This window comes from Nothobranchius furzeri, chromosome 16 (assembly GCF_043380555.1).
Source record: "Nothobranchius furzeri strain GRZ-AD chromosome 16, NfurGRZ-RIMD1, whole genome shotgun sequence".
NCBI classification, from domain to species: domain Eukaryota; kingdom Metazoa; phylum Chordata; class Actinopteri; order Cyprinodontiformes; family Nothobranchiidae; genus Nothobranchius; species Nothobranchius furzeri.
Window position 1 is genome coordinate 58403841 of NC_091756.1, and position 14630 is coordinate 58418470.

The window sequence follows — 14630 nt, forward strand, 5'->3', positions numbered from 1 at the left end:
TCGATAACTCAGAGGAGACAATGAATGTTGCAGGAATGCGCTCAGCGTTTGGTGGAAGTAACGGGGTTGGGTCTGGGATCGGGGGAGGGGTCATACATTACCTGCTGGAGATTGTGCAGGAGAGCCTCCAGTCAGCTGAGGCTCGTTTAGGTCTAGATGTAAATCGGCTTTCCTGCTTCCTGAGGGGTTGGTGACATATTTGCTCATCCCTCCATTGTACTGTTCAGTGTGCCGCAGGTCCAGGTGGCACGGGCGCTCCTGGGGGGGCAGGTCTCTGGTGTCATGGTCCACAGTCGGACAACTGGACTTCACTCCATCTACTGGGATGTGGTCCTCTTGCAGTGGATCTAGCAGCTCTGTGAGGAACACAGGCTGCTCTTTCAGCTTCTCCTCTTCCTGGTGACTGTGCGTCGCAGCGGAGGCTTTGTGTTCAGGCAGGTGGTTTTGTTTATCATCAGAACTTATCCGAAGAGCAGCAGAGTCGCACTCAAAAACATCACAGGGGGTCAACATGTCATCTTGCTGCTGAGGTGGAGTTTGAGCACCGCCCTCCTCTGAAACTAGCTCCTCGCACTCGTCGACGGAGAGCAACACCGACCGGCGGAAGTTGGAGGCTGTCTGGAAGTTTGGCTGGTCGTTCTCGTGCTCTACGCCATCATCATCAAACGCCAAATTAACAATCCCCCGAAACTGGGGAGAGGGATCTGTCTGCTGCAAAGAAGCCTCACGTGGAACCACCTCAACCTCTGACCTCTCGTCTTCTGTCTCCTCCTCTTCATCATCATCCTCTTCCTCCTCAGAAGATAAGAGCTGGTGGTCAGGGAGGCTTTTCACAGCAGCCTCCACTCGTGTCTGCACCTCCTTTACTGAAGGCTCTTCTCTCAGCAGCCAAGAGCGGGGGCGCTGTCGACCTCCTTCTTCCTCGCTGGTGGTTTCTGCCTCTTTCCCACGCAGACGCACCTCCACTCTCAAACCGCCACCCCCTTCGTACAACTTTAACTCTTCTGGGGTGCTGGTGTCGCTGCTGCTGCGACCCAGAAAGTCATGGCAGCGCATGGTGCCGCACTTGGACACTCCTCTATCGTTGGAGCAGTCGTCGTCCTGAGAACCTCCCGCATCATAGTCCTCCGAGCGGGGCTTGATGTCATCGGAGGAAGTTGTGTGTGTGCTACCGGTCTCAGATTGGGGACTGATCTGGTGGTTGACTCCGCTCCATGAGTTCTCAAGAGGAGTGTCGGTACTCCCCATGCTGCAGGGGGTGTCCACTGGAAATTCAGCGTCTTTGAGGGACTTTGGTGAGCTAACTTCACGAGCTTGTCCTCCACTTTGAGTCAGTTTTATTTTGCTTTCACCTGACCTTTTGGAAGAATCTTTTGGAGCAAATTTGACATGGCGGATGTTGTTAGCGGCTTGTGTTACACATTTTTCATCTTGTACACTTATTCCTGAATCCGTGACAATCTTCTGGGGGGCAGGATGAAGAGATCTCCCTCCATCCTGCTCTGCAGTATCCTTTTGCTCCACACCTTCACCAGAGTTTTCAGTTGCACCAACCTCTGTTTTTTTCTCACTCTGTTCTCGTTTCTTTTTAGTTTCTGATAATCTGGACGGATTAGCAGCAGATGTTTTAGAAGCTCTTGGTGGTGCTTTCTCACTGGACACCTCAGGAGCACCTTTTGGCTTTGATCCAGGCTTGGCAGCTCCTACTGAGGACTGTTTACCAGGACCTGAAGATCCTTTAGCAGTTTTAGCATTGGACTTAGCACAGACTCCATTAACTGAAGCAGGCTTTGTGATCTTCTTTTTGGAAGCATCACTGCTGGTTTTCTCTGGTACTGAGGTTTTCAGCAGATCCTTGGTTTCTTCTTTCCTGGGAGAAGCTGGCGTTTTCATAGAGCCTCCGTGTTTAGAAACTAAACCAGAATAAAGTTTCAAAAACAAATTTTCTTCAGTTTTCAAGTTCAATAACAGAGGCTTGAGTTAAGCTTGGTTTATGCTTGACGCATTCACTTTCCGCTTGGTGATGCGGCTCGCGGATGGAACACGCTTCACAACTCGCAGCGTTTATGGTTCGTGCGGCTCGTCTCTGCGGTGAGCCAATATTCTCCCAAACTGTAGGGGGCAGCATGGAGCTCTACGGCATGCATCCAACACTACACCATAGTAGAAGTAAAAATGACTGTTGTTTACAACATGGCATTCCAGCATTTTTAACAGCGTCCTCGTCTTTTCCGACAGTGCGAGCTATTTCTCTCCAAGAATTATTAACAACATGTTGATCACGGCGATCTCTGAGAGCTGAATCATACAAATGTCTGTATTTACGAACCTCTGCCATACTAGTTCTTGCCGGTCCGCCATGTTTTTCCGCGTCCGACTGTCCACGTGGTTAGAAATTTTTCCTAGGTGCGCGTTGCGGAAATTTTGGGCCGTGCGGAGACGTGGTTGTTAAAATGACGCAATTTCACCGCGCGGACGCATCAAGCATAAACCAAACCTTAAAGCAGGCTGACCATCTCACCGTGGGGGTCTGGCGTTCCTCTTCCTTTGGTGTCTGACCTCAACACTCCAGCTGCCCTGTCTGTAGGACCAGTTTTAAATTTGGTGCCATCTTTCACACTGGAAGTATTGGTAGGACTGGTGAAACAGACAAAAAAACAACAACAACAAAAAAAACAAGTTATGGCTTTACTACAAAATGTGACTGGGCCTGTTTCCGTGTTTTTGAGGAAGTTTCACTTTTCATCCAAAGATTGTTTAATCTGCACTGAATCATCTATTAATGGTCTTTCCATTTAACTGACTAAAGAAGATTTGATCCTAGAAGATAGACCTTTAACAATGTTTAGTTTATGTTAATCACACCAACACACCAGGAACAACATCAACAATAACAACACAGCTCCAGGTTCATCCATCCGTCTGCCAGACCAAAGCCTTGCTGTTGTGGTTAACTTGCACCATGCTTTATGAAAGGAGCCATCTGACACAGGCCTACACCTTCTGTTTCCTGTTGGCCCTTGAAGTACTCACACTGGTACCCGGCCAACATTTTAATCTTCTAGAGAATATTTTACTTCTATCATTCCTCTGTAAGGTGTTTGAAAGGGTAGTGTCTAAGCACCTGACTGCTTCATCCACAGATAATGTTTTGTACCGTTTTCTGCAACCATCAGATTCTGTGCCTCCAAAGAGAAGCCTGAAGAAAGAGAGTTGGACCTTAGAAATGTTATTTTTCAAAATGTGGCAAGCTTGATGGCTTTTTCCAAGAATGTACACACTTCTGTAAGCTAATAAAACATTTGCCTAAAAAACAAGCAGCTTAGGTTGTGTTTTCTCTAGTTAATTAAAGCAGCATTAAATTCAACAGACCTGTCAGGAGCCTGTAACTAGAACGTGTGAAATCAAAACACCCTGACTGAACCGTAACCACAACACTAAAATAGACAATTTAAGCAGCAGCAATCTGGCCGTCAAAACTAGATCCACATGAAGTCATTTACAAGCTGGATTACAAATGATTGTGAAAAAAAACTGTTCGAGATTTGTGTTGAATTGTGGAAGAAGGCTCATACAGTTGACCAAAATGCAGGAAAACAAATCTTTAAAGAGGTCCTTCAAATTTTTAATACATTTGCGGTGATCTCTAGAAGGAAAGAATGCCTTGCAAGTGGTACTCTAAGGAAAAAAGCTCTGGTGCACCTGTTCCAGGAACTAGAAGATTGCCAAAGCTTGACAGCATGTTACGTGCCGTGCCCCTTTTCAGCCACAAGATGGCCTCAGTGGCCTTTGCCTCGCCTGTCTCCCGGTGTTCTGGGAATTTCTCCTACCCCGTAAACCGTCCTACCCGTTGTTACTGAGCATGTGCGCGCATGCGCACAACACAAAAGGGGAATGCTACTCCACTGTCATATTTGCAGGAAAATAGATAAGTAGTAAGTATTAGTACTTTTTATTGACGTTGATACCAAATTTTTTTTGTTAGGTGGGTTAGAGTTATGGTTAGGGTTTGTGTCATGTAAAACACCGTAAAATTATCCTACGGGTAGGACGTTTTGCCAAAGTAGGACGTTTTCTCAGAACACCGGTCCCCAGCTGTGGTCAATTACAGAAATCACTTGGCAGCTGTTAAAAGCTGCTTCCAGCCACCGGTTCAGGGAGAAGGTCAAGGATAGTGCAGACTGGGAACAGTTTGGGCTATTCTCTTCTCCTCGGTTCGCTCTTTGGAATTTGGTAGATAACTCGTTAGTATTTGAATTTGGCGGTGGATTGTTTGGATAATTTAACCTCGGAACGGCTTTTGACTTTGACTTTAGGATCTCCCCTTTTGAATCTATATTTATTATTATTCTAGGTTTTCTTCCCACCCCCTTCAGGGGTGGCGCTTTACGTTATCTCCTTTTTGAATACTGCTCCCTTGGTTTTGTTTATAGTATTGGTTTTAGGTTCTTTGTAAATATCCAGCATTTTGTAATAAAATCCTTTGTTTTTAAGTGACACAACACGTTATTATTTAACCCACACACTACTTTTATTACTCCACTCCTCATCTCTCCTAGAGAGCCGGGGACGTAATATTATTTGCTGACATCTCACCTCTGATTGGATAACAGCAATGTGACTCTGACTGTTATCTCTGCAATGTGGATGTTTTATCCTCACAAATAACACAAGCCTGAAAGTGTTCCGCTGTGTGGTGGAGTTGCTAATGCTAACGGTTAGCTTTTGCTAGCTGAGACGTGCTCTGCCGTTTCCTGGACGCTAAACAAGAGTCTTCCCCGTCGTGAGTGAAGCCGGGTGAGTCCGTGATTGTTAGGCGACGGTGTGACGTAGATCTGTCAGACTTTTCTAATCCCAGAGTTTCACCGTCTATTTTCTATCAGAAGCTAATACAGGAGATATGTGTAGGAGACTATTTCCATGTCATAAAAATCTCAGAGTGACCACTCATTTCCAAAAATAATAAATAAAAATGGTTTCTCAGTGAAAGCTCTCTTTAAAGTTTACATCTGTAACACTAGGAAGAGAACGGATCAGGGTCAGCAGCTCGTTGAATCACTGACTTGCTTCTCAAATCTCATCAACAGTTAAAGAAAATGGATGAAGAAAGCGTTCCTCTAACCGCATGCACAAATGCCAGAAATAAATCTCACCTGCTGGTCTTTGGTGTTTCTGCTTTCTGAGGAGGTTTTGTCAGAGTGGGTTTGGTTACTGGCTTAGCCTGCTGTTTGGGCTTCACACCTAAAACACGCAACATGAATCTGTAAACACAACGCTGTCGTATTTGCAGCATGTATAATAAATACCTTGGCTTTGTACAACCTCCTGTAAACTCAAACCATTGCATCATGAGGTAAAAATAGACTCAAGAAATAAAAAGTCAACCTCAATTAGGACATTCCCCATGGTTTCTGGCCTTTATGATGGAGTCTTTGAACTCTCGCTACAAAGTCATTTCAAAGAATAATTCAGATTGAGATTCAAACTAGACATGTTCTTCAATACATTCACTTTAAATAGTTTAAACACTGCACTGATGTAAGAATAATTATCTTAAAATGTCTTCCTCCTCACAACCTTTAAAATCAATGAAAAAATATAGTGTCCAAATTTTGTTCTTCCACCTGACTAAACGTCAACCGATGTTGGTTTTACTATTACCTATTAGGGATGCAAGAAAATATCAATATGGCAATATATCGCAATATTTTTTCCAGCGATATATCGATATTCAAAAGCTGTGTATCGAAAATATTGATATCGCAATGTATCGTGAAATTTTTTCCAGCAATATTATATCGATATTCAAAAGCTGTGGTTCTAATTTTTGGAAGAATTTACATGCAAACATTAGCATATTTTCTTTTGTTTTGATGACATTCAAATACCGGCCGCTAGTTGGCAGCAGTGTGTAATGGGTTTTGTTTCCACCACTGAAATGTAAATTCCACTATTATGGTTCAGATATCTCATGTTTCAGTTTGGACTATTTATTGAATTTTCCTACAGTAAATTTTGTCTAAAAAATCTCTCATATCGTCTGTCTGAATGTATCGCAATTTATCGTCTCCCCTGTATCGTGATACGTATCGTATCCATAATTTCACTAATACACATCGCTATTGCCGATTCCGATATGTAGGCGACATGTTCAGCCGATATTTATGGCCAATACCTAGACATTTTCCACCTTATTTTCATGCTAAGTGTCACTAATAACATTGGTTGATGGACAAAATTTCTGAAGCTGAACCAGTTTTTGACCAACTGTTAAATCCTAGCTTCGTGCACTGCTTAGTGTTACAGTCAAGACACCTAAACAAAGTTCATTTAGAGAATTTATTACGCAGATGTTATCAGTGAATGTAAAAATACATTTCAATTAAATTTTGCCTAACTTCAAATTGGCTTTACTAAGAACAAATATTGGCCGATGTATGAAAAACTGTAAAAAATCGACACAACATATCGATCTCACCATTTACGTCGGGTGGCCCTCCTGTCATCAACGGCTAGGAAAAGACAGTCACCTTTCAACATTGTTGTGACATAGCACATTCCCCAGTAAAGATATCTTATTTTTGCTTTGTTTTCGTAACTTAATGCTTTAGATCAGGCAACACATGTTAATATCAGGAAAGTCTAGCCTTTATTTCACAGTGTTACCTCTCCCTAGGGACAGCTATTAAAGGGTCAGCTGTTTTTGTTGTCAGACTGACTCCCGCAGCCTGTGCTGTCCTCATAATATCCCTCTCAGACACGACACTGATCATTCTGATTTAACTGCGCTCCCTATCTTGGTCCGGCTGGTATTTTATCCCTGGTGACTTGACTCTTTGACCTGACTACAGCGATGCACTATGTGTTAATCAGAGTCCGCCACGTTAATAAAATGTGAAGAAGTCAATAAAAGATAGTGAACCTGGAATGGATTGGGTGCCGTTGTGAGGCCCACAGGCTCCTTTTTCTGGTGAGGTACTGTTTGATGTGGCTGAAGCTCCGGGCTGCGTTTGGTTGGGGCCAGCAGACTTGTCGGCTTTCCCTGCCGAGTTCTTCAGAGCCTTGGTTCCAGCTGCCTGGCTGCTATGTGTGCAGCTGGAGGGAGAGGTTTTGGGCCTTGCACCTGGGTTTTGCTTCTTTTCCTGGTCTTTAGCTCCATGGGAGCTACTGAGACCGTTAGCGCTGGCTACATCTCGTACAGCCCCTGCAGCTCCAGTCCCATTGGCGACTGGTGTTACAGCTGATGCGGTCTTTGCTTTCGTTGCTACACTCTTGTCTCCTGGTTTCTTCACATTCTTAGCTTTGGATGCTTGACCATCTTTTGGTTTATCAACAGTGCTCAGAGCATCGGATTTCATGGCTGGTGGAGCACTGCGAGAGGCAGAGTGTTTGTTCTGAGACACTCTGTGGGTCCTGTGCACAGGAGAACTCTCAGGCAGAGACGTGGGACATTTTACAGACTTTGACTGCAAGATAAAAATAAGCACAAGAGTCATGTTATTGTATTATCATGATACGTAGATCAGTATATAACATCACAGTCATGAGGAAGTGAATAAAATTAGACCAATACATTATTGGAAGTGATGTCTCATCTATGATATGATGAAACCTACAATCTTTCTTTTTTGTTTTACTTTTTATTTAACGAGAGATTAAAACTGACATCACATTAAGATCAGAACATCAATCTAACGTATCACACCAAAGCATAATTACTGACCAGTATCAGACCTGATCTTTATTGTTGATCTACTCACAATTTAATAGTGGATGTTGTTTATTTTTTCTATGTGGCATTGTGTTTTATTATTTTTATATATATATATCCTGCCTGCTGCAGCCCGTATGTCTGTGGCTGCAGCACCGCTCCTGCTTTCTGCCTTTCTACTTGAGGCACATGTGCAGTAGTGGCCATCCAAGTGAACCATTGCGTCACAGGAAAAAAACAAGACGGGGCAATCCGGCAAAGAAGCCCAAAAGTTTGGGGGCGTTTACAAAGATGAACGAGAAGCACGCACATTGCAAAATCTGCAAAGCAGAACTTTCCATCACAGGAGCATAATGGTGACGAAAGAACACCGGGGAGGCATGTCATGGCAGAACACAAAAAGGGAAAGTCAGTTATGTGAGCTCATTAACTCTCGTTAGCTGCTAACATCAACAGGTAGCTACTTGTATTTATAGCTGTAGCAATAACAGTAGCACCTTTAGCACACATGTCACGTATTTGCTCTAATGTTACAAACACTAATGATTTACTGTATCCCGCTATGTTACAGAGTTAAAGTAATGCTCCTCTTCAATGGACGGGCTCATTACCAAGCACACACGCACGCCTCAAACGTTCTGACCGAGGCGACGACCAGAGGCGGAAAGAGTACTAAAAGTTGCTCCTTAAGTACGAGTATCAATACTTTGATAATTTTTCACTCAAGTACAAGTAAAAGTACTTGCCTAAAATTTTACTCAAGTAAAAGTAAAAAGTATCGTAAATAAAATGTCCTCAAAGTAAAAGTTACTTAGTTACATTTTTGTCAGCGTAAGGATGGCTACATCTAAGTAGTGCAAAATCACAACGCAGGTTCACAATTCGCCCGTGTGCGCACACGTACGCACGCACGCGCACACGCACACGCACATGCACACACACACACACACACACACACACACACACACACACACACACACACACACACACACACACACACACAGCAGCAGCAGCATGATGTTAGAATCATTTGAATGACTAATTTAACTACATTGAACTGCTTTTGTAATACTTTAATCTCTTATTCTGGAGTAAAATAAACAAGCTAAATCATCACATATCTGTGGCATCAAGAAGCATCTTCTGAGTTCAAACACAGGGATGGAGCACAATGTTTACACCTGAACAGTACCAGGATGTTTTAACTCACGGAGGCCTGCAGGTCTTCTGTTTTATGAGCAAAGAGCAGAGAATCCGCTTGTTATGAGCGCTAAACGTTATTTTGACATTTCTAGTGGAGCGGTAGGGAGACACATTTCAAACACGGAACCGAATCTCGCTACTGAACCGAGCGGAATGCTGATGACGTCACACCGGTGCGCGTAGGTGCGGGTTCCAACCCACAGGAGAGGAAGGAGAGAGGAGGTAAACAGCGAGTGGATCACAGAGACGGACTGAACTGATGTTTTTGAGCAAAACTGCAGTAAAAATGGCTGTTTGTCCTCGTTATCAAAGGTGTAACCCCCCCCCCCCCGGTTAAACGCGGCGCTCGTGCAGGTGTCTCTTTCTGTTCTGACGCGGCTGCACGTAATATTTTTAATTCCTTAAGCCTACAATTTATTTTTACTCAGTAATGGAATTTATTCAAAATGTAGCTAATTACAATTCTTTTTAAAAAAACATACTCAAGTAAAAGTAAAAGTACTGATTTTAAAAATGACTTAAAAAGTATAAATACACATAAAAGCTATTCAATTACAGTAATGCGAGTAAATGTAATTTGTTACTTTCCACCTCTGGCAATGACAGACATGAGACCCTTGTTGTTTGATAAGCTATTATCTTGTCTTTATTCTTAGAAGGCACATAACAGATCACATTTCAAACTAGAAGCTAATGATGGGTATATTAGAGCATCCTGGTGCAATAAGCTGCACTTTATGCACAACACGACTGGTCAACTAATCGCCAAAAAAAACTAGTGATTACCGGTAGTCGACTATTAAAATAATCTTTTTTTTGGCGGCGCTAGTCTCTTGTATGAATGAATGACTTGAGTCAATTTCTCGGGGGAAAAAAGCTCTGGCGCTCCCGCTCCAAGAACTGGAAGTGAGCCAAAGTAGAGGTGAGCTTCAGATGACAGGATTTGGAATCTTATTTCCTGATATTCAGACAGCTCTCCTCTGATTGGCTAACAGTAATGTGACTCCACTAGCGACTCTGTTTGCTCTTCAACGTTGATGTTTTATCTCCACAAACAACACAAGCTTGAAAGAGTTCTGCTGTGTGGTGGAGTTGCTAATGCTAACCGTTAGTTTCTACTAGCCGAGAAGTCCTCTGCGGTTTCCTGAACGCTAAACCAACAGCCTTCCTCGTCGTGAGCCAAGATGGGTGAGAGCATGAATGCAGATTTTTTATGCGACGTGGAACCGGATTTTCTCATTTGAGAATTTGTCCATCCATTTTTTATCAGCAGCCAATCCAGGAAATAGGGCTAGAGGACTATTTACATGTTTACATATTTAAAAATTTACAATCAAAAACAGTTTCTCAGTGAACTTGGTCTTTAATATAAATGACTCAGATTGGTATTGAGGACAAAAACACTTTTTTATTGTATTTATTGTATCTTGCATTTTTGTACAAAAATAAAAAAAAATCAAACTTCTCTTCTGTTCTGACTGCATGAACACACTTCAGTGATACTTTAGCCACTCGTGTCTAATAACAAGGACATCAGTCTCACCCATAGTACACCTGTTACAGCCTGCATGTCTGTTTGGAGAGACTCTATCACTCATTTTATTTTTTATAGTGGGGGTGGGGTATTTGTGACAAGAGCCATCTAAATGGCATGGGATAAATCTCCAAAGAGATTGTACTTATGTGCAGTAAAAGCTACCACACAAGCTTGTATCATCAGCCAAGTCAGACACTCAACACCGAATAAAGATGCAAAAATCTAAAGTAACGAATGACTGTTACCTGTGAGCTTGTGAAGACAGGTTTTTTACCAAGCCGTCGATTGTCCCCTTTGTCAATAGCTTCTGCCAAAATACCAAGAAAAAGCAAAAACTATTTCACAAACAAACCAATCAGAACGTTGCCAGCAAAAAAATCTGTTAAACTCGGAGTTCCATTCTGAAATGTACTAGATACCCAGTGGTTGTCCCTTCACCATAACAAGTCACAAACAAACATTAGTTTTTATACAGGGTAGCTGCAGGTTTAAGGGAGCCAAATTTAAGACTTTTTAAGACCTTTTTTAAGGCCACTTTGACCAAATTTAAGCTAATTTTTTTAATTAAATTTCTGCTATAATTTCCAGCTATTGCCTGGAACCGGTGTTAACCACTTCGCGAACGTAGGATTAGCCATCCAGTTACCATTAAACTTGCCCTTCCCCATGGCGCAAGCTCCCACTAGCTTAACCAGCTAATGTGCTCATCTAAAAATAGCCCCCTTTCACAACCACAACTTTTTGCCAATATCATACACAAAAAATGCTCATCACTAACTAGAAATTCACAAAAATTTCATAGAAATAAAATAATCTAGTTTATTGGGTCTTTGGTAATTTAAGAACTTTGGAAACTGTATTTAAGGATTATTTGTCACTTTTAAGGATTTTCAAGGCCTTAAATTTGGAAAAGTAAATTTAAGACTTTTTAAGACTTTTCAAGGACCCGCAGATACCCTGTTATATGAATGACACAGATGGTTGGCTCAGGACGTTATTTATTTAATCTCTTCAAATATAAACAGGATAAAACTGAACCTCCTCCGTTAGGAATCCAGTCTCACACTCATGGCACGGTAACAGGGTATCTGCAGGTTTAAGGGAGCCAAATTTAAGACTTTTTCAGACCTTTTTTAAGGCCACTTTGACCAAATTTAAGCTATTTTTAAAATTAAATTTAAGCTATAATTTCCAGCAATAGCGGTGCTAACCACGTGGCGAACGTTAGCCATCTAGTTACCATTAAACTTCCCCATGGCTCAAGCTCCCACTAGCTTAACCAGCTAATGTGCTCATCTAAAAATAGCCCCCTTTCACAACCAGCTGAATGTGTACGGTTCCGCTTACGCCGACATCGTACACAAAAAATGCTGAACACTGACTAGAAATTAATGAAAATTTTATAGAAATAAAAGAATCTTGTTTATTGGGTCTTTGGTAATTTAAGACCTTTGGAAACTGTACTTAAGGATTATTTGTCATTTTTAAGGATTTTTAAGGCCTTAAATTTGGAAAAGCTAATTTAAGACTTTTTAAGACTTTTTAAGGACCCGCAGATACCCTGGGTAAGAGGCAAACACTGGCATCAGAGACATTTCCAAACATAGCAGAGTACTATTTGTTGAATCATTTTAAGCAGATCCCAGAACAGCGGCAGCCCATTAGAAAACGAGCACAGCGCATCTGGTGCATTTACCATGGTGGTGAACACACATTAGCCAAAGAGCTTCAGACACACGGGCAGAGGGAGTCGGACGGTAAATGGGTTAGAGGTGACAACGGCCGAGGAAAATCTGCATTCATGCAGAACCATTTTGCATGAAATGAAACACAACTGTCAGAGAACGAAACGTATGAATGAATATTGTGATAACAGCATTTACCTGCTAGAATCCTCTCTCTGTGCGTGGACGACAGTGTCTCCCATCCCTGAGTGTGGCGGACCGCATAAAAGGTCTGAAGCAAGAAGGTCCAGAGCCGCCCGCGTAGCGAACAAATCTCTTGCCTGAACGGCTGGCGGTAACACAGAGAGGTAGGAGAATAATGGAAAGGGTGCGCTACAGCAGAAATGAATCAGCAGCTGCTTCAAGAACCTTTTACCATGGCAACAAATCCCCACCCCTCCTCCCTTTCTCCCCCTCCACCCCCTCCTTTCTCTACTCTCTGCCTCTGTTGCAGAATTCACTTGAGCAAATGCTGCCTGTGGTGTAGCTGCTGATGATATTCTTGTTTCAGTTCCGTTATAAAAACAGGGCTGGGCGACAGCCAGGATCTACCTCTACTGTTGTATGAACAACACACACTCTTCAACAACACACACACGTTCAGATTAGTGACGGCTGCCGGCACACGTCACACCGTGCCCCTCAGCCTAATCCATCCAGCCATACTGTACCGCTCTTATGTGCAGATGGATCACTTTCTCCTGGAGGCTGCACTACAAGCTAACGCTGGGTTTTCAGCAGCGGCCTTACAGGAAACCGACTGTTACCAAATATAAAACCTATTGATATTAATAACTAAATCCTGCTGAAAGGCAAAACATCAACAAGATCTGGGACAACGCCTTTCACGATCAGACCTCACCACCATTTGCTGATTCATATTACACACAAACTGGTCACTTTATTGGGTACACCAGTTCAACTATTAACATGAGTAGCTAATTAGCCAATCACATGACAGCAACTGAGCAATCAGAATGGAGAAGAAAGACTTTAGGGACTGTGGTTGTTGGTCCCAGCCTGGCTGGCTTCAGAAGATGTTGATCTACTGAGATTTTCACACTCAACTGTTTCTAGGGTTTACAAAAAATGGTCAAAAAATGGAAAACAATCCAGCGGTGACAAATCTACTTGACTGATCAGCCAGACAGACAGTTATCGAGTCCATCCTCACCTCTTCAATCACTGTGTGGTGTGCTGGAGCAATCAGCAGGGACAAAAAGAAGCTGCAGCGTGTCGTACGCTCTGCTGAGGACATTGGCTGCAAACTCAGCTCTATACAGGACCTGCACACCTCTAGGATGTTGGGGCGTGCAGGTCGGATCACAGCTGACCTGTCACACCCTGGACAGTGTTTTCAACTTGTTCCCATCTGGCAGGAGGCTCCAGTCCATTCAGACCAGAACCTCTGCAGCTGGACTAATGAATAACAGTCGTAGGGCTACCCACTCCAGTCGCTTTGGTCCAGTCACCTGACCCTGTGTTGTGTTTGCACCTGACTGTCTCTCAGGCTCTGATCGGAACCTACACCGTCTTGTTTGCATTAATAATTTCTCTAATTATTGCTCTTATACAGGTCCTTCTCAAAAAATTAGCATATTGTGATAAAGTACATTATTTTCTGTAATGTACTGATAAACATTAGACTTTCATATATATTAGATTCATTACACACAACTGAAGTAGTTCAAGCCTTTTATTGTTTCTAATATTGATGATTTTGGCGTACAGCTCATGAAAACCCAAAGTTCCTATCTCAAAAAATTAGCATGTTTCATCCGACCAATAAAAGAAAAGTGTTTTTAATATAAAAAAAGTCAACCTTCAAATAATTATGTTCAGTTATGCACTCAATACTTGGTCGGGAATCCTTTAGCAGAAATGACTGCTTCAATGCGGCGTGGCATGGAGGCAATCCACCTGTGGCACTGCTGAGGTGTTATGGAGGCCCAGGATGCTTCGATAGCGGCCTTAAGCTCATCCAGAGTGTTGGGTCTTGCGTCTCTCAACTTTCTCTTCACAATATCCCACAGATTCTCTACGGGGTTCAGGTCAGGAGAGTTGGCAGGCCAATTGAGCACAGTAATACCATGGTCAGTAAACCATTTACCAGTGGTGTTGGCACTGTGAGCAGGTGCCAGGTCGTGCTGAAAAATGAAATCTTCATCTCCATAAAGCTTTTCAGCAGATGGAAGCATGAAGTGCTCCAAAATCTCCTGATAGCTAGCTGCATTGACCCTGCCCTTGATAAAACACAGTGGACCAACACCAGCAGCTGACATGGCACCCCAGACCATCACTGACTGTGGGTACTTGACACTGGACTTCAGGCATTTTGGTGTTTCCTTCTGCCCAGTCTTCCTCCAGACTCTGGCACCTTGATTTCTGAATGACATGCAAAATTTGCTTTCATCCGAAAAAAGTACTTTGGACCACTGAGCAACAGTCCAGTGCT

General features: G+C 42.8%; 1 protein-coding gene across 1 annotated transcript in view; it reads right to left on the bottom strand.

Annotated features, from left to right (window-relative positions):
- The window catches only part of btbd8 (BTB domain containing 8), a 44034-nt gene that overhangs the window by 4129 nt on the left and 25275 nt on the right, over window positions 1-14630 (bottom strand). The window contains exons 13-18 of the mRNA XM_070545861.1: window positions 12335-12464; window positions 10697-10758; window positions 6923-7466; window positions 5154-5241; window positions 2522-2637; window positions 102-1913 (exon numbers count right to left, since the gene is read on the bottom strand). Coding sequence (XP_070401962.1) covers window positions 102-1913; window positions 2522-2637; window positions 5154-5241; window positions 6923-7466; window positions 10697-10758; window positions 12335-12464 — 2752 coding nt within the window. The remainder of the gene's footprint in view (window positions 1-101; window positions 1914-2521; window positions 2638-5153; window positions 5242-6922; window positions 7467-10696; window positions 10759-12334; window positions 12465-14630) is intronic.